The following is a 20,677-nucleotide window of genomic DNA, read 5'->3' as shown; positions in this document are numbered from 1 at the left end:
AGGGAAAGATCAATGTTTGTATATTATAGTGTTGGAGGGTTATCTCATGAACTCTTCTTTCATTGCATCTGGTTGGGGTTATGCCAAATTTTACAAATTTTCAGAAAGCTATGTGGTACAAGGCATCTAGTTAAATTCTTCCCTCCCTGTGTTGCTACAGATAACAAAGCTTTCTTCGTCATCTCCATGTCAGAAAATGGCGCTCATATTTATGAACTGGTGGCACAGACTGTTTCAGAAAAGAATGTGTAAGTAATTGGTTCAGCTCCATCTGCTGCTTGATTTGTTGTACTTGAGAGATCTTTTATATCCGCGTGCCTGTAGTAACTGTGCAGGTCTCCATGAATTACCTGAGTTTCTTCTCTAAGCTTAGCTGAAAACATAGGTACGTTTGCCTGTATGGGAAGTATCCAAGGGTAGTCTCTCCCAACTTATAAAAATCACGGGGAAGGTGTATGTGCACATTAGTATATATGCACACACGAATTAACCCCACCCCCACCCCCCCGCTTCTGTTGTTGCTTGCTGTCTGGCTCACTCCAGACTCTTTTCTGACCTCAAAAATGCTTCTATTTACCCTTGTAATTCTGGTCTTATGTGACTGACTGCCAGATAAGTAGCTGAAATAATTCCGCATCTCATGCAGAACCAGTTAGCTTTGCAGACTTTGATACTTGCATCAGAAGCACCCCAATGCATAAATTTGATTCCCTAGCTGAATGCTTTTTCTCCTCTTTGGCAGAAATGCCAAAAGGAGACTTACTTGTATGTTACATAGCAACTGTTCCAGTGTGTGTCATATATGAAACTCTTCAGTAATACCTGAAACGTTACTTAATGCTTTTGTATATATTTATATATAAAACAACTGCCTCACCTGACAACTCCTGTTAAGGTCGTGGCATTCATTTCCTTCTGCTGAAGAGTATTCTCATGAGGTGAGCGTTATGCTGTGGTGCTTCATTTGTGGCTGCAAGGTATTACTGAGAAATTGAATGTAACAGAATTAAAAAAAAAAAAGAAAAAAGATATTACTGCTTTTCTTATTAACAGAAATAATATTAGCTGGATTTAAGAGGTGTTAAACAGAGAATTATTCATTATGCTTCACGTCTTGCATGGTTTTATTTGATGGTTTCTACTGCAGATGGCAGGACCTTATAGCTCAGATGGCAGGGACTGTAAAAATGGGGAATACCAGAAGAGTGATTCCATTACCACAGTCAGGACCTGGCGAGTAAGTAAAAGTAGCTGGCGGAAGAAGGGCTGGTTTTTCTTTTTCCGGTAGCCCTTCTTCTGCTCAAATATTGCCAGCCAAAGCATGGATTCTCATGCAGTGATTCAGATGTATGTGACTAAAAGAATGTGTTCATTCTTTCCTCCCTATTTGTGAAGAAGAGGAGCAGCAGAAGCTCAAAGAGCAGCATGACATTCCTGCCCGTAGTCTACAAAGTCCAGGTAAAACAGTGCTCCGGGTAAATGGTATCAGTAGATTTGCTACACAGAGTGCAAATGTGCCAAGCAATATTCCTTGTGGCTTGGGGATCTTTTGGTAGCTTTGACATCTTTCTGGACAGGAATGATTTATTTACAAGTCCATGTAGAGAAGTGATACTGAACCTCTTGGAAACATACCTCTTACTTTTTCCATCTGTTTTATAAATTGCTGGGAAAGATTCTTTTTTCCCCTGGAAAGAATTGACCTTTTAACAAGCTCATGTTCAAGAACTGTATTTCTTAGTGTTTTCAGAGATTCCTGTGTGAAGCAGGATTTTCTGCAGTTTATCATCATATTTGACATAATCGTTTAACCTGAATGTTTGTTTTCTGTTTACTAGATAAAGATTTGGGCCTTGAGTCTCCCTTAATACTGAATGCTCAGTCTTCTTCGCCCATCATGTCTGAAAAGTCCAAGGTGGAAAGTCTTCTTGTGTCAGAAAGACAGTTCGATAAAGTGCAGCAGGCAGATCTGACACTTAAAGATTCTTCTGCATGCTATGAACACACAACCACCAGTTTACCTTCAGTGTCAGAAGGACAGTGGGCACTGGATGCATTAAGGAACTGTAAGTATCTGTGGGCAATGTCTGATGGGATGTGATTTAGAGATGGAAATTGTTAGGTCAATCATCTAAATCAATGGGCTAAAATAAAATCTAAAGCCCATTTCTATTAAATATCAATTCTCTCTGTGCTGTAGATCACAGAATAGCAAAACAAAATGGATCTGACAGCAAGGAATTCTAAGTTATGAACTCATATACTGGCCCTTTCTTTGGCTTTAGGCATCCCATTGTTTTTCTGTGGTTTTCCCGTGTATAAAATGATGGTGGTAATGAATTGTTACTTCCTATCCATGAAGTGCTTTGATGATGAAATTATATCGCAGAACTTGGTGCAGTACTGTACAGTGCCATTGCTAGTCAGCAGTTTTTTAAAAGACAATGCAGTTTGCCTGTGGACATATTTTCACAGCACTGGAGCAGAATAGGAGAATCGCAAAATCACAGAATGGTCAGGGTTGGAAGGGACCTCTAGAGATCATCTAGTCCAACCCCCCCGCCAGAGCAGGGGCACCTACAACAGGTTGCACAGGACGGCGTCCAGGCGGGTTTTGAATGTCTCCAGAGTGGGAGACTCCTCAACCTCTCTGGGCAGCCTGTGCCACTGCTCTGCCGCCCTCCCCGGAAAGAAGTTCCTCTTCATGTTACGATGGAACTTCCTATGTTCAGGCTTGTGCCCGTTACCTCTTGTCCTATCACTGCGCATCACTGCAAAAAGACTGTTCCCATCCCCCTGGCATCCTCCCTTTAGGTATTTGTAAGCATTAATAAGATCCCCCCTCAATCTTCTTTTCTCTAGACTAAAGAGACCCAAGTCTGTCAGCCTTCCCTCATGTGAGAGATGTTCTAATCCCCTAATCATCTTTGTAGCCCTTTGCTGGACCCTCTCCAGCAGATCCCTGTCTTTCTTGAACTGGGGAGCCCAAAACTGGACACAGTACTCCAGATGTGGCCTCACCAGGGCAGAGTAGAGGGGGAGGATGACCTCCCTTGACCTACTGGCCACAGTAGAGGTTGCATTAGTTGCAGAGTATGATTTTGCATATTTTTTTTTTTTGTAAAATCCGGCAAATGAGATTGGATATATGTGCCCTTCACAAAGTCTAGGTGCAGATCTGCTGAGGACTTTGGAGGTGGTTGTATACAATTAGATCAACGCTTGTGTGTGTTGAATAGAAATTTTCTTGATGGACAGATTATTCTGTAGAATTGTTTGTAGATTTTTAATCACTTCTGTTCTCCAGTACATGTCCTTTCAAAGGAAGAATGCAGGACTGTGCAGCCTACTTGATCGGATCTAGCAGTGCAATTCATAAATATAACTTGCTAAAATTTGAATTAATTCCGTAATCCATATATATCTTCCTGGCAACTCTGAAATGGGCGTGAAGTCCCTCAGTTGCACTTGGTGGGAATAGCCCCTATTGCTTCTCTATGGGTCATTTGCTTTTACCAAAATGCAGAGCATTTATATCCTTGGCCAGAATTCCCTCTTCCATCTCTCTCTACAAGTAATGACAGTTTTCTGCAATCTAATAGTTTATCATGGATCTTTTGATCCATTTATGCTTCTGCTTCTTACAGGATTCAAAGTGCTTTTCTAATTCTGAATGCTGTACAAATGTTCTTGGTACTTGTTTTTGGAGAGCAGTGATAAGATAATCTTAGTCTGTGGGGTGTGTAAAGATAGTATTAGTGACCTAGCATCTCATGACTATTCAGACTTAAAAGAGCAGCCCTCTAACAGCAGCAGCGGGTCACTCACATTTTGACAAGAGCCTTCCACTTAGACGAGTGACTGTTCTGTTGTATGAAATCATATCTTATCTTGGGTGTTACATGAGCATTATATGGTGAGAATTGACAGTATCATATTTTTGTTTTGAACAATGTGTCCTAATTATGAAGTGTTTGGTTGGGATAATTTGAGAGCTAAAGGAATGTGGGTTGAAGTTCAAACAAGCATAAATTTGCATGAAATTTTAGGGAAAACGTGTTTTCAAATTTTTTGATCTGTCATTTCAAAGTTGAGTGGAATATTCTCAATATGCTTGTTTCTCGGGTGGGAATCCCCTATTATGGCCACAGTTTTTAGTTCATTTGAGGGCATGGGTAAAACCTGGGCACGCACCTGCACTCTAACTCATTTGTTTGGTAATTTCATTAGATGATTTCTCTGATTTTCCAGCAAGGTGGAACTTGTACTGACATGTTTGCTCTCGCTTGTAAGGTAAAATGTGGAGTAAGGCTTCAGACTTTATATATTTATATTTATCCCTGTTTTTACAACCGAGAGCAATGAGAGGGCTGGCTGCTATGAGATATACCTTTTTGAAAGGGTGGCCTTTATGTCTAGTTTAATCACTGTTAGGGAGGTTATGGTCTGTGAAGCCTTGTGAACGTTATCTCTACTTGCAGTGGGCTTGCTGAAACAGTTGTTGGTGCAGCAGCTTGGCTTTTCTGAGAAGGGGACCCTTGAAGGCCGGCAGCGCTTTCCCAGGTTCAGGACGGTTTCTCAAGAAGCCCAAACAGAGAGTGGAAGTGAGCCTGGACTACAGCACTCTGACAATAACAAATTTCACCAGCCTGGAACAGACAGAACGCTTCCAAGAACCGGAACTAATGAGTCCACAGCTAGTTATGGCCTCCGGACTTCAGCTGAATCGCCAGCTTCAGGGGATGCCATGCAGCTGATTGTGAGAGACCCCAGATCAAGTAGTAACTTAGCAATAGACCGCATGAGTATGAATCTGGAGATCTCAACCACAGAGCTGGAAGGGGTGAGTGCTGATGAAAGTGGGGAGCATTTTTTTGATGCTCGAGAAGCTCACAGTGATGAAAATCCATCTGAAAGTGAACTAATGGAAAGGAAGGAGGAAGAGGATGTGCAAATACGGATCTCAGGTGAGCATAGTTCATTCATTCATTGGATGATAGTCTGTCCAGATTCAGTATTAGAGACTTGAGCTCAGTTTTAAATAGAAGATACTAAAGAAAATCACAGTATGTTTTCCTCTCTTGCTTATAGGGTATAGGACATTTAAAGTTAACTCTCTGACCTTGACAGTCATTGTAGCCCTGAAAAGGGCTGTGCAAATATGTACCTAATGAATTCTCTATTTTATGAAAGGAGAAGATGAAATACTGTGGGGTTAATACAGTGTGACAGACTGTAATTACAGAAGCACGGGCACAATGCAAGCTCTTGATTGCGGTTGGCACTGGACCACTTTATCTCTCAACTGACTGTTGGGACCTGTAGGAAAAACGTTTTCCCTGAAGGCAAAGCACTTTCTTCGCCTGTACACACCGAGCCCCCATGACTCATGCTATTTTGTCGATACTATGTTGGCTTCTCCTGATCACGCTTCAGAAAAGAAACTTACAGTTTAGCTTTACATTGTTAATTGTCTCTTTATCCCAGTCTGAAGCTCTTAAAAGCTTATTATTTTTTTTATTTCTATTGCTATTACTACATATGCTGTATTTGGCAGTTACCTGGGCAGCGTCTCAAAATACATCTATTCCAGTCTTCAAGAAGGTTGTAGAGCAGAAAACTGGCTCTAAGACAGCAGCTGTGAGCACTTTCAAGGGACTTCATGCGCTTTGTGTTCAGAAAGTCCATGATTTTGATCAGCCAACATGGTGACACTGCATTAAATTTAGCACTCAAGTTGAGGTTTATCTCATGCATGTTGTTGTAGAAATAGCTACTAGTAGGTAGTTCTATATGAGTATTAGTCTTGAAATCTCCTATTCATAAATACACTTTTGTTTAAAAATTGGATTCTATCAGCGTGAATAAGCCATTTTGTGATTGTCTGAATGCTGCCTTCCAACTACATATTGAAAATCATTTTTCTTTCCTTGAATTACTGAGACATTTTAAATTATTAAAACTGTGCCAACAACTTGCAGCATCTAATTTATTTGTCACCTCTTACACTGTCTACTTTCCTAACTGTGCAGGGACGTTAAAATTAGGTTGACCTGGTTTTAGTCAATTCTGACTCCACATGCTAGCTTTGCTGTATTACTGTAGAGAAATTATTTAATATAATCCTATTGCTAGGTGCAGGCGGTGAAATCATTTCTATCTGTAATTGCTTTATCTTTTAACATATGATCAGCAAGCTAAATTTTAAAGCTACCCCATCTAAAAGCATCCTCAGTACTGTAGCTAGTTAGTGGAGGTTAGAAATCTAGCAGTCTGATTTGTCAGGTACCGTTAGTGTAAGTGCAGGATTTTCAGACATTATAATAGAAACAGATTTTGGAAAAACAAGAAGGTAGGTGATTAGCCCATCTAATCATGTAATTCTCAAACTGCAGTCCCAAAACCAGTCATGATCTCTGAAGCCCAATTCAGAACCAAACTAGTCTAGGCTGATACAATCACTATTCTGTGTAGTATCCATAGCTTTTTCTTACCCATTTTAAAATGTCTTGGGAGATGAGCCTCTCGCTACTTATCTTTCTTAAAGTCTGCTTAAACTATCTACAGTTCAGTGGTTCTTGGTGATTATTGAGCTATAGGTGTTAGTAAAAAGCTGTTCTCTTAACAGGAAATTATTTGATCCTTGATGGATATGGAACAGTGCAGGAGAGCTCCACAGATGAGGAGGTATCGTCTCTAGTTCTCCAGTGCACTGCAGGTGGACGCACCTCTTTGGACTCTGCACAGCAGCAGCCACTTTCCCCACGGGACACTCAGTCGGATGGAGGAAGCTCCCCGTTTGCTGAGGAGATGATGGCCTCACGCTGGGGTGGAGTGGAAGAGTCCTGCTCATTTGTAGCAAGCGCTCACTTCTCTATAGAGTCACGTGTGCAGATGATGCAGTATATTCAAAAGATAGAGGATGACCTTGAAAAGTTAAAGGTATAGTATGTTTCTATTTGCACTATCAGGGTTTTCATATTCCTTAGGTTTTGTTTTAGAAAAGAGCTTGAAGATCATTTTTAGCTGGAAGAAAGGCAACAGTGCCTTTTTTTGTCTTTGGCTCTTGTCGCTGGAAGCTTTTGAAGCAGAAACTATTTTGGTTTGAAGCGTGCTATTTTGGTTGCATTAAGTTGTGGATTACAAGAGGCAGGTAGTTCCACTAGACCTAGTGGGTATGTATATTGCTTTGATTGGAGTTTGGAAGAGATTCCTGAGGGATAGGACAAAACTGACGCAAGTCTACAACGGTGGAGCTTTGAAGGGGCCACTGGCCTAAGGAATATGAATTTCTGACATAAAAAGACTTACCAAATCTGTTGCATACTGGTGCTAATGTCAAATGAAGTTGCTAAGTTGCAGTAGACCAATAACAAGGTTTTCAGCCTTATTGTATTCAAAATGATTTTTTGTATGTGATGGGGATTCTCTACTCTATATAGAGAATAATATCCATTGCTGTAGAAGGTTTATAGCATCTTGCTGTATGAGACATACCAATATGTTAAATCAGTAGCCAGCCTTTAACTGAAATGAAATCTGAAAAGAAAGTGGAATATTGCATGCAAATGGAGGGCTTGACAAAGATGCTGATAAAGGAGTTGAGATCCATTGTAAGTCACTGTGCAACACGGGCAATTCCAGTCCACTCACCTGTAGTGAAACTTCTCTTTTCCCATTTGAAGCCCTCTTTGTTCACGTGGTAAATAGAGAAAGTCACTTGAGTTTTGGGGTTGGTTTTGTTTTTTAGGAGGTTGAGGAAGACTACACCAATCTCCGACGCCAAGGGCTGGCTGGATCAGCCTCCACGGGAGAGCACTCAGGTACACAACTAGACTGTCTATAATTGGTAGTGTATACCGTGTTAGCTTCAGACATTAAACAAAGAGCACAAAGTCAATTATTAATGTTTCTCACACACACAAAGTAAGGTTTCACCTACTTGAGCAGCTCTCACAGGGCTGAGACCATGCTGACTCCGGGAAAGGTCAGTTGAATCCATTGAGATTCACATGTGCAGAGGAGCTTGTTCCTTCCTCTGAAAAGGTTGTTTGCAACCTGTCTCACCCTTACCTGCCAAAGAGCTACATCTCAGGATTTACAACTTCTCTTTCAAAGGCAGCTGGATTGATGTAAAGTCCCAAAGGCAGATTTTTGAACGTGTAAAATCATTACAGTCTTCTTTTCTTTCTCTGGGGTGTCTCCGATGCTGTGTAAAGTGGTTGCCATTGGTCCTTTAAATTGGCCTTGGGCATCCTAGAGATGTAATTGCTGGAATTACTAACAAAGGTCTTAAGGTTAAATGGGTGTGCTGTCTCTCACATAACACGCTTTCTCTGCTAGTGTTCAGAAATGTTAGGTGTTCATCTCGCACTGCACCCTCTCTCTTTCTCACCAACTTTTTTTTTTCCTCCTTCAGATAAAAGCTAGTCAGGAGTGGCTGAAGATTGGATGAAGAGTATCAGGACACAGCACCCGCTGTCTTCCTTGTGGACTCTGAGACAAGAGGGTTTGGACCATCCAAACATGAACCATACTCTAGCAAAGTGGGCATGGGGTGCTTTTCCTGTGGGGCATCTGCACTATCTTGTCAGTGAGGGAGTCAACTCTATTCTGCTCCTCTCCTTGCTACCAGAAATTCATTTTTCAGAACAGAAAAACCAAACCAAATGTACAGAGCTTTGGGTGTAGGATATAAAAATGTATTTAGACGTTTAAAAACAAAAAAATCAATGTATTTATTTGACTTCATTCCGTGTATCAAAAGCACATTTTAATTTTTTAATCTGCCTTTTTTGTTCTATTTTAATTGGGTAGTGACAGTTCTAGCCCTCTGCATACAGTACACCCTTCCTGCCACTGCTCCTGAACCAAAGGTCAGGTCTGAGGGGAGAGGGTGTGCCTATGTGCAAGTGTATTGTTACTTCACTGGACTGGACTCTGCACTCCCTGCTGGCAATCAAACTGCCATGCGAAGAGCTACTTATGAAGGTGTTAGGATGAGTTGTGGCTGGAACTATCTTTATTCAACAGTTGCATGGGAACCACTCGTGTCACCACATGAGTAACAAAAATTTTCCATGCGCTAAATAGCCAGGCACTTGAGATGGGCAAATTTTCTTTTTCCCCTCTCCCATTATGGGGTCTCCTTTGTTGACATGCAAGCTTAGACTGGGAGAGGAGAAAGATAGGTTTAATTTTTTCTTGACTTTGTTGGCTTTGATCATTGTCTCCTTTGTAAAATGATAAAAATACTTGGACCTGCAGCACTTTTATAACTCTTCTCTGGATCAAAAAGAAAAAATGCAAACCCAGAAGTGTTTCAAAGATGTGGGGCAGATGTGCCCCTGATTCACTACTGAATGAATAAGGGCTGCCATTTGAGTTAGCCACAGGTACTGCTGATTATAGGGCCAGTAAGTTTTAGTACCTGAAAGTATGTCTTGCTGAGGGCTTGGGGTGGGTTTGGGGGTTTTTTTGGGGGGTAGGGTTGGGTTGTGGTTGGGTTGTTTTTTTTTTTTTAAACTGATTTGTGCCAATGTGTTCTCACTGCAACAGAGATGTGCAAAACAAAGAAGGCTGAAACAGCTCTCTAGTACTTTTTTAGTCCTGTTCTAATGAGTTTTGCTGTTGGAATTCCTTCCAGTCTGGGAACAAGATGGTAACTATCAGGCTGCCAGCAGAGCTAACACTGGACAGCCTAAGCTGGCTGTGCCTCTGCTGTGAAGCTGGTCCTAGGACAGGCCCTTCCTCCTTGGCATAGGGTGGTTCAAGCTGTCCCCGGTATCACAGACACTGTGAATACAACTGCTAGTGGAAACTGTGTAAGGCAGTCTTTTTTGCACCCTCTTCCCAAGTTTTAAACTATTTAATGAACCCAGACTGAACTGCATGCCAAAGCTGTAAATCCCATTAACACGTCAGAACTGGTATAGCGTTGTTTGCATCACTGTGTGCATCATGAAGTGCTGAGAGTCTGTCTTTGGTCAGCATAAAGATCGTACTCGCTGCTCCTTTAAAACAAACATTTTCTCTTTAGCTACTGGTAAGAAATCAGATCTGTCCTTTGTCTACTCACGTAGGAAAAAACCAGTTCTTCCTGTTAGAAATATGCAAGGGGTAACTTCTGTAAAGATTGACAGAAGTTGAGCAGACATGATTTTGGGCCTGATGTGAGAGTTGGAGCCGTGAGCCCTTATAGAGTAGGGAGGAGTTGCTCTTAAGAGCCAATTGCACAAAGTATCATTTTTCACCAGCGGAGCATTACACTGCCAACACAAGCCAAAGTGTTCTCTTCCAGGCTGGCAGGAGCTTCCTTTTGGGACCCACTAAGGCCTGTGCTGTTGCACCTGTATTGAGTATACTGTCAGTATTAGCCGAGCACTTCCATTCTTACACGGGTGGGATCTTCCCTCCTCACCTTCAGCCATACGGTTCCTTTGGTTATAGCATCTAGACTTCCTCTGATAAGCCCCCAAACTAGAACGTTGCCTCATGCTGATGTGGCATCTTTCACCTGATCCTGCCAGAAAGAGAACTGGGCTATAGCTGGACTTGGTGTTTAAGGTCCTTCCCTTAAATAAAAGGACCCTTGTTCTCCCCCCTAACTCCCCTTCATCAGTTGGCATGTTGCTTGCCTGGGTCAACACGCTCCAGAAACAGGAGCAGTGATTATGACCTTAGCTGTCTAAAGGGTTTCCGGCAGGCTTCCGTGGTTGATTGAAAATTACCACTGAACTCTATTAGAGAGAGCTTACTCGGGCTTCTCAAGAGTATGCTGGAAGACCAGGAAAAACGGGACCTGTGGAGGCGTGGTTGCTTAATACTGTTGTCTTGTGACTGAAGACAAAATCCTCAGTTCTCTGGTTTTCTCCAAGCTGCGTGAATTTCAAGGTTCATGGTGAGCAGCATACTGCAAGAGAAGCATGTAGCTGTTCGGAGGGGCCATGGGGGAGCAATCTGCCCCTGCTGCCTCTGACTTTTTCACCTTTGCGTAAGCATTTTGTAGCATCTTCTCTAATAGATGTAGCACCAGTGAAAAAGCTGGGAGTGCAGAGTATGTTGCCATGTTATCCTTACATTTCTGCCTCTGGAGCTGCTGGAGTGGAATTTTCCCCACCGTGCCCTAATGCTACTTTGGACATAATCCACTGGGAGGTCAGGTGCAGTTCTGTCCCCGTTACATCTCAAGATGTGTAAGGGCAAAGATCCACGCTTTGTGCCAGGCTAGTGATTATGGCAGAGAAGCCTTTGTGCTGGATGAAATGAACAGTCTGCAGAGCAGGAGACTGCAGAGAGCTTTAAGGGGTGTTAGAGAAGACCAGTACATTTGAACCCAGTTTTATGGGCAATATGAATGACACACTGTGCTCTGTCCTGTTCGGTTTTTGTTTCAGCTGGCCTTTTTAGGCTACATTGATGATCCTCACAAATAGGGCATTACTCCTCTAGAAAAATAATGGTGGGGTCAGGGATCCATTATCTTCTGAGAGCAGTAACCTGAAATAATGGGGGACTCCTTTTTCCTCTCTAGCACATCTACTGTATGGTAGACCTCAGGCCACATCTTTCTGCATGGAACGAGCTGGAACTCAAAAGCATTATTCAGGATTCTCACTTTTTTCCCCTCTTTAAGCCATAAGATTACCCTTTTTTAAATTCCAGTTTCCAGTGTAAGGAAGCGTTTTAATTTCCCCCTGGTTGGTGACTGATTGATTGTACATTCCCTTATTCAAACTGGATAGCAGAGCAGGACAATGTTCTCTAGTTTGTTTGCCCCAGCCCCTCCTCCCCAGTGTTTTGTTGGGGTTTTGTTTTGTTGGGTTTCCCCCCCCCCCCAAATACAAGATGAGCAAGGGTTTCTTATCTTGGGAACAAAGATGTAGTGTAGCAAGCATTCTTCCATATCCTCCTGAGAAGTGATTTCTCTTCTGCTGTTATGGGATGTAGTTTATGGACAAGCAAAAAAAGTCAGATGGGTACTTTCTGGAAAGGGGAATTTCCTCCTTCTCTAAAAAGGTAGAAGAGCAAATGCTAAGCTGGTGTTTGATCACTCAGGTTTCTTGAATGTACCCTGTCTGTAGGGAGGGGAGAGTTCTTTAACATCCTGTAGGTGGGATCAGAAAGACGGATGAGGAATGTAAACCTCAAGAGCTAAGAAGTCTAGATGGTTTGGGTCAGCTTTTGAACAGCACTATGCCTATTTCCAGTGTTTTCATAAATCTTAGATATTCTGATTTACAGATACTGTCCCTGTTATTAAAACGGGGGTCTGATGCTTCAGCAGGTGACCCTTGATTATAATCTCAGTGCTTGATGGTATCTAGTATTGTTTTCTCCCTCTGTTCCCCAAAGAAATCCCTTAATTCCTTCCTCCTCCCCCCCTCCCCCCCCAAAGGTGCCAACTGACAAGCAGATGTACTGCAAAAGGGATACTGCAGCCAAAACACTGCTGTTTTATTTTGAATTAAGTCTTGTGGAGCTCTCTTCATATTAGAATATTTTTATTTTCTTTGTACAACATACAATCATGTACTCTTAACAGAGATTTACTTTAAAGAGAAGAAATAAAATCTGGAAGTATTCTTTAAAAAATACACAAAAATCTTTATTAATAATCCTGTATTTTTACTGATCATGTTTGAATGTCTAAAAAGACTTTATTGTTCTAATTATCCAGATGTATGTTTGTAAAATAGCTCTTTTATGACTTAGCTGATAAGGTTGTATGTTTCTGGAATTAAATATTGGTCACTTAAAAAAAAAAAATCTGTTTTCAGGATCTGGGAAATAGAAAATTTAAGCGTTTCAAATATCATTAAATAAGCTTAAAGAAAATAAGTTTTGTCTGCTGGATTTTTTGGAGATTGTTTTGCTTTAATTGCCTGGAGCGTTTGGCAGGACAAACTGTCTTGATCGGCAAAGGAAGCTTTCATTTGGTACAAATGACCTTTCAGAATCTGTCGCTATTGCAAAGGTGGGACTCCCAATTCTCCCAGTTAAAACAATTCTTATTGATCAGTTGCTCTTCCTTGAGGAGAGAGCGAGAGCCTCCTGCCAGCGGCAGTGGAGATGTCCACCCGTGCCGAGCTCTCCTGTGGGCACTGCCGGCGCCCAGCTGATGGGCAAAGCCAGTGAAAATGCTGCTTTCGTTGTCTGGTTGAGGTAAAAGGGTCCTGTAGTTCCAAATGCCGACTGTTTCCCCTCCTGCTGTGCTGTTTTCTGCTAGTTTCAGAGGAAATGCTTGGGCCACTTGAGCAACTTTGGTTCCAGTTGATGAGTTCACTCTAACCATCCGTATCTCATCCCCGCGCTAACCTTGTGAATAAACAGTGCAAGAAATGGATGTTTCTGGACTTGGCCGTCTCTGCTTAAAGAGCCGCTTCTAGCAGTGTATCTCATTTTGTGTGTCTTCTCCAAAGGTCTGTGCCCAAGAGGATCCTTTAAAAAAGAGAAAGACGCACAGGAAAAAAAAAAAGCAACCCATCAAACCTACTGAATGTCAAGAGATTTTAATCAAGTCTTAAAAAATTCTGGCATTGAAGACACCATGTTCAGACTTTCGCAGATGCTTAAGCACCTTGACCAAATTTCTGCTGGTCAGAGTGAGTTAGTGACTATCTAGTCTTTTTCTAAAGTCAAAGTGCCTCCTGAAAGAACTGAAGTTCCAGATCAGTAAGTAAGCAATGCTTCTGTGCCCATCACATTCTGGACTTGTACTTCTTTGCTTCTCTGTGTGGATCTCAACAGCAGTCTTATACGAAGGCTATAATCTAACAGGGTGTCTGCATGTGGCATATAATATAACGAGTATTGTGCTAAACCAGAGCAAGAGAAAGCTCACGAAATAAAACTACAGCAGAACAGTGCTTATTTGGGAGCTGCCTTTTAAAGGATGGTGGTGTTTGGTTTGGTGTTTGCCAAATGTAATCTTTATTGTACAGGGAAGAATGTCCCTCTGTCATCCCTTTAGTGTTGACCAGTAAGGAGGAATTAGTATGAAACATGAACTCCAAGAAAGCAAACAAATCTGCCGCTTGATCTAAGCTGAGAATGATACTTCAGGATGTTCCCCACGGTAAGTGATGCCTTGGTTGAGTTTTCCACAGCTTGTAGTGCACCTGTGGCCATTCTGTTTGTTGCTACTGTTGCCAGATGTGATTTGGAGCGGAATTTTGCCCTTTGTAGTGAATTTCCTACTTGGGTGCAACACCCACTATTGCATTCACTTGGAATGCTTTTTGTTCGCTGATATTTCACTCTCTGTGTCACTAACAGCAATTTAATGAACACTTTAAAAGTCCAACATAGCTGTCACCATTAATGCTTTGGCTCGCCTGATCATGTTTGACAATTAAACCTGAGCAGTGGGTTTTGCTTTCTATTTCAAGTCAGTTTTGTGTTCCCGTGCTCCAGCATTTTCCCTGCTGTAGGGGCTGCGCTTACGTTTCTGGCATCGTAGTTTTAAATCCAGCCAGAACCATTACCCAATGAAATGAAATAAGTTGATTTTATTAACTTACAAGCTTATTCTTATTTTTAAAATGGGATGTGTTTTGACAGTTAGGAGCTGTCAGTATGTAGCCTTTCGACATGCTATTACACTTGCAAATTTTTATCATTTCAGTCTTGCTAATTTTTTTTGCTAAGTCTGACTAATTTTTCCCCTGAAGCATAACTGCAAGTGTTTGCCATTCAACTAAAAGGCTGCAGCTTTATAGCAAATGTTAGCCAGAGTCCATTGGGCTTAAACGATAGTTTCCTTGTGTTCTGTAAAGTGAATATTTTTCCTTATATAAGTCTTTTGGTTTTAAACTTTATACCTTTGAAGAAGTTTGGTTTCTTCCAGCAAGTTTTTTTTGAGACTGCCTTCTCTGGAGTGTTCACAAAGATGGCGCGTATGTGTGATGTGTGCAGCAAGACAAGACACTTGTTTTTCCTCTCTAGACTGCTCTGTTTTACCGAGTTAGAGTTTCTAGAAGATGAAACTTCACCCTTTTGCTTGGCAGCCCTTCCCTTCCCTTTACAAGCCGTGGGATGGAGCACCTGTGGGGACAGTCAGGTAACAGAAGCTTTTGCTGGATATTTTTCCCTCCACTAGGATCAAATAGATATTTGAAAGAGAAGTGAAATTGAAACTTGCTGTTGAAGGAACTTGCAAATTTTTTAATAGGGAACATCTGTGCTAAGAGTTTTGTGCCAAGGCCTCTGTTTTGTTGTATTATCTGCAGAGGGTGCTTTACACGAATCCCTATCATTTAGTGATATTCCTGTCTTTAGCTTTTGACTTCCCTGGAAAGTGATGCACTCACATTTCTGATAGACAAGCTGATAAAAATAGGTGAATAAAAACCAAGCACCAAAACAGAAAACAAACTAAATCAGGTATATTTCAGAATATGTTGAGACTCATTTTGTTTTTCCTTTTTTTTTTCTCCTTCTGCAGTATGTATGCGAAGCTCCTTGAGAGATTACTTTATTATAATTGGTAATCTGAGCTCTATTATGCTTTCCTAATGATGCTGTTCGTGTTTTGCCTATTTAAATGTTATTTTATATATTCCCTTTACTGTGCTGCTGTAAATAAATGATTCAAAAATAAAAAAAAAAAGCTCAGAAAAATCTGAGCCTTCTGTCTTGTCCTGCAGCCTGTGCCCTTGAATCCCAGCTAGGGATGCGAGAGAACCGTACTGCATCTTTTAGGGCTCTTTCCCATACACGATCATGGAATTAATCTCTCCTTGCTGCCTGCCATAGATAGGGAAGGAAGACACGAGAGAGGATTCAAAGAGTCTTATTTCAGATGGGTTTGTGTCATTTCTGGGTTATGTTATTTAAAGGATTGTGGTCATGCAGCATAGTCCCCAGAAATGTTGACGTGTGCGGTAATACCTGTCCGTGACCATAGCGTATGTGATAGTGCCTGACAGTTCTAGCTGGGGCTGAGGACTTCACTGTGCTGCCGACTATACAGAAGCAGTTTCTGGGCCAGAGAGTTTGGAATCTAAGTGGAGTTGCAGCGTCTTTTGGGATCCCGAGATGCAAGCAGTGCTAACTTTGTAACGTACCTCCCGTGCCATTCCCCTGCCAGTCCTTTTCGTGAGGTGTCTCTCCTAGGCTTTACCCAGGTCTAGGGGTATTCACCCAGAGGTATTTGCTGCTATTGCTCGCACCCCTGGTGATTCCAGGGTCTTTGGGAGCAACTAGGATGGCAGTTCTATCCACCCACCACCCCCCGGCAAATGGTGAAAGATGACTATTTATTCTACTTTGTTCAAGGAGACATGTTTTGGCAAGGGTGGCCTTGGTGTTTGCTGGAGACTGTCTATAAATTACCCTTTCTTTTTACCAACTGATGAAGGAATTTGAGATTATTGTTGTTTTTCTTCTCCCAAAATATTTATGAAGGTTGACATAAAATGGAAGTTGTCCAGTCCCTGGCATGTATTCTTTGCCAGTTGGTCTTATTATTGGGAGGGTAAATGTATCACCAGAGAAATGGACCCAGGCAGGGCACAGCTCACACAAAATGAAAGCTTGGATGCATTTGCTTTAAGCGTGATCTAACATTTAGGCAGTAAGCACATAAGTGCGATGCTACAGTACGGGATTGATATCTAGCGTATGTCTGTGTTAAGGGGTTGGCTTAACAAACCTTCAAAACTTCTTAGACACCTGTGATTGAAAAAGGAGGGTGAGGGTTGCATCTGAAGGAGAGGCTTAGGCAGCCAAAACTTTTGGTACAACTTTCAGCTCCACGCTGGAAAGCTCGGAGCAGTGCTGCCCAGAAAGCACAAGATGCTACAGAGTAGGAAAATACGCCCGCTGCTGTGCGAGAGACTGCAGAGCCATTCTGCAGAGCCGGACGTGCTGCAAATTGGTTTCCAGCCCCATTGACTGACTTGACCACTTCTTGAAAACTCGTTGTAGGAGCAGGGTGTTCCTTGCTTGAGATGACTGTGCAGATCCCTCCTGCATTTCTCCATATCGCACACCGATAAACTGACAGGGCTTCCTTCTTGCTTCTTCAGTCAGCGAGCATCTCTCTCCCCTTCTTCCTCACCAGATGGGAGCTTACAGCTGCAAATCATCAGTTGCGCTTTTGGCAGAATAAAATGCCCAAAATATCTCTGCTGCTTTCTTGCACCAGTTTGTTTGTTTCCAGATGTCTGCAGCTTATTCAGCATGAAGTATTTTCCCCAATCAATATTTTAACCTTCTTGTTGATATTTACTCAGTGCTGCTGAATAAACTGTATGAAGTGGAGCTCCATGGATGGGAGAGTAAATCTACATTTCTATCGGCTCTCTGGAGGTTTTGCAATAATTCATATTATCTGAGGTTATTGTTATCCTAGGATATTAATGAGCACATCTTCCTTCCTCCTGTCTCTTGAAGCTTCAATTCAGATCCCACTTCTGGTGCTAAAACAACATCTCAGTTCTGAATTGGCGTGGAAAGGAGAAAGCTTTGTGTTGGCCCCTTGTCAGCTCCAGTTTGAAAGAACACTTTCTCTTTAGTTTTATAAAGATGTATGTAATATAACTCCATCTGTTTCCCTTTGACCTTTGTGATGAGAAGGAAATTAAACCCTTCTCTGTGGGTCTTCATTGCATTTTTAAATCCTGCTGGAGGTTTCTACTCCTCCTACTTCTACCCTCTCCTTTTCAAACTCCGAAGTCTAATTAGACAGTGCTGAGCAGAAGAGATGCCCTCCCTTTTCTCCAGCAGTTCTGGTGTTTGTTTACTATTCAACACAAGAACTTGATTATAGAACTGCCTGCCTGGTGTTCTGCTGTGCATGCCCTTTACCTGGTATTTCACCTCCAAATAATGACTTTTTTTAGCTTTTTTTTTTTTTGGGGGGGGGCAACTTCTGTCCTGGAAGAAACGGGTTCGCAATGTTTTGAAAGCCCCTCTGACACATTCATCATCATCATTTTAGTGGATGCATGCAGCAGAAGTCAAATAGCCTCAATTGTATCTTATATTGAACTCATCCTTTTTCCTCTGCAATTTCTTTATTCCGCTATAATAAAACAACCCCTGTCACTGCTGAGCTATTGCTCATCTGTCTCTCTCCATAAGATGGGCTCTGCATCTGGTGTGGAGTTGGCAAAAAGAAACTGCTTATGTGAGGTGGGACAGTATCAGTCCACCTTAGAAACAAACAAACAAAACACCCAAAAGTATTTCTTCCCCACTGCTGCTGTTGTTGCAGGTGGCAGCTGCAGCCCACCCGGAATGGCAGTGACTGTGGATGGCCCCCGTCGGCCACGTAGGTAGGAGAGCTCGTAGTAGCTTAGCCAGCATTAGCAAAGGAGCAGGGAAAGACTCCAGTCCTGGCTTCCTTTTCTTCTCAGTAAACCAGATCCTCCGATGGCACGTGTTCCTGCACCAACGTCTGCATCAGGGATGTGTTCTGGGATGGCTGCCTTGCTTCAGCTGTCCCTCTGGGACTCCACTCTGCACTTGGAACACGTGTGTGAGACTTGGCGGTTGAATTCCTAGCTGGTCTGAGTCTTGCTGTTCCGGTGACTGTGCTGGTGCACACCATCCTAGGCCTGAGCCTTTGTCTTCTCTGCTGTCCTTTCTTAACTCTCCAGACAAGTATTAGTGCTGTGTCAATGAGAAAAATCAGAACAGGATGCGCAGGGCTCAGCTCAGAAAAGCACTCCCTGGCCCAAGACCGCTTGGTATGTGGAGTGGCCAGCCCTGAGGGACAAGTGAGTCTGGGACATCTACAGTTCCTTCAGTATTTCTCCTTCAGGAGAGATAAAAGGTGGCCCTGCATTTCCACACGCTATTTCCCTGAAGACCGGAGGCTTTATAAATTGTGAGGATTTAAGGGCAGACTAGTTTTCCCCGGAGTGAGTTACAGCCTGAGCAGAGACTCCAGGGCTGGAGTTCCCTGGATCCATTGCAAAGCCGGGGAAAGTGCAGTGCTCCTCCCGCGTTTGGAAGGTGTGTCAGTCGATGTCAGAGCCCAGAGCAGCTAAACCGCCGACTCTTCCTCTCCAGGCTGTGTCCTTAGTCCTTGGGCCAACCCGCTGATGAGAACTCTGAAGTCAGTTTCATTCTTCATTACTCCATTTTCTTAATTATTTCTCACCTGAAAGTCTCTTAAACTTTTGCTTTTACCACATTTCAAAGAGAGGGTTTTTTTTGTTGTTGTTGGATTTTTTTTTGCCTTGCTTTTTAAATGACTGCTTTTATTTTTCTCTAGTGTGTGAATGGAATACATACAGGAGAAAACATCCTTTGATGGCAGTAATTACGAGGAAAAGAACACCAAAAAGCAAGGAAAACTAAGACGCAAGTGAAGATCAACACTTTGCAAATAATCGGTCCAGTATTTATTATTGTCTGAAGAGGATGGATCTTCTTGTGATAGTACAGGGCTGTGACTAAAGGTGGTCTGGGTTTAGGTCTGAGGTGTGCTACACAAGCCTTGTGACCTTCCCAAAATCGTGTCATTGCTTAGTTGTTTCCCATCTCTAAAATGGCAAGGCACACGCTTTTCTGAACCGTATTTAAATGCTCTGATCTTCCAGGATTGTCTCACTGTGTGTACAGCACCTCACCTGAGAGGGTATATAATCAATCTCTTTTGAAAGCGTCGGGCACTAAGTATATGTATATATTTATGAGATTAAATGGTAGTTAATGGAATGAGTTGCTTTCAAAATCAGGAGTAAGCAGAAGTGTAAGCATTGGAGGCTGTTAACAGGTAAGATATGGCCTAGAAAGGATCTGAGACCAAGCACCCCAGCTGTTGGTTGGAGCCTAAAGGTGCTAGCCAGGATTTCGATGAACGGGGGCAGACCACTGCATTTCAAGCAATAATATCCGTTGTGATGGTGGCAGTGGCCATTCAAAGGTTAGTAACGCCAGTACGGGAGCAGGGCTCCCACGTCTCTGGGAAACAGGCCTGTAGGGCAAGTCATCTCTGAGCCGCAGTGCCTGAGGAATTGCATTGCCAGCTGCAGAACGATGAACCAACGAAATGCCAGCGGTGGCCTCCACGTTTCTTATTTCACATAGCCTGGATCCTCCAACCACGTACGCACCCGCTGCGTTTTACTGCCCTGAGCCATCTGGCAGGGCACATCCTCACCCAGCGGAGAGCTTGGGACCTTCACGTGCATCAGGGAGGGAGTTACACAACCCGGGGTGTGGACCAGCCTCTTCACATGGGATTACTAGTTATCCCCCTAAATTTTGCATCAGGATCACAGATGCCATTTCTGACTTTAGCAATTTTAAATTCACACACATTTTCTTTTGCATAAAAAAGAAAGCAAACAAACTGTTCCACAAAATGTTCCTTATTTATCGAACTCATCCTACTAACTTCTTTGAGCCATCTAAATATATATATATAATTAGATGGGCTTTTTTATGTAACTACCACAGGATACTTATTCCGCTAACCGGTTCCTTCAAAGCTGTTCTTATCTATAAAATTATCTAATTTGGACGTTTTCTATTACCAATAGAAAGTTGTTACGAACCTGAAGAAAAAAATCTGGCACATATATAATAGATTTATTTTTTTATATTTCAATCAAATGAGAAATCTTGCCTTTTGCAATGTCTTTTATCCCCAGAAATCTCTCAGCACTTCATGCGTTTGACTGACTCTTTTTTACAGTGGTAGTTATTTACTCTTCTGCTG

The 20,677-nt window shown here is 42.3% G+C and overlaps 1 protein-coding gene across 1 annotated transcript in view; it reads left to right on the top strand.

Moving 5' to 3' along the window:
- The window catches only part of ARHGEF12 (Rho guanine nucleotide exchange factor (GEF) 12), a 42,928-nt gene extending 34,143 nt beyond the window's left edge, over nt 1-8,785 (top strand). Inside the window, 8 exon segments of the mRNA XM_009895149.1 lie at nt 161-248; nt 1,148-1,269; nt 1,396-1,458; nt 1,839-2,066; nt 4,482-4,967; nt 6,629-6,942; nt 7,751-7,823; nt 8,420-8,785. Coding sequence (XP_009893451.1) covers nt 161-248; nt 1,148-1,269; nt 1,396-1,458; nt 1,839-2,066; nt 4,482-4,967; nt 6,629-6,942; nt 7,751-7,823; nt 8,420-8,430 — 1,385 coding nt within the window. The 3' untranslated portion in view covers nt 8,431-8,785.
- Nucleotides 8,786-20,677: the final 11,892 nt, after the last annotated feature.

Source organism: Charadrius vociferus, unplaced genomic scaffold, assembly GCF_000708025.1.
Source record: "Charadrius vociferus isolate BGI_N301 unplaced genomic scaffold, ASM70802v2 scaffold751, whole genome shotgun sequence".
Taxonomy (NCBI): Eukaryota; Metazoa; Chordata; class Aves; order Charadriiformes; family Charadriidae; genus Charadrius; species Charadrius vociferus.
This window is presented reverse-complemented; position numbering and strand designations above follow the sequence as displayed.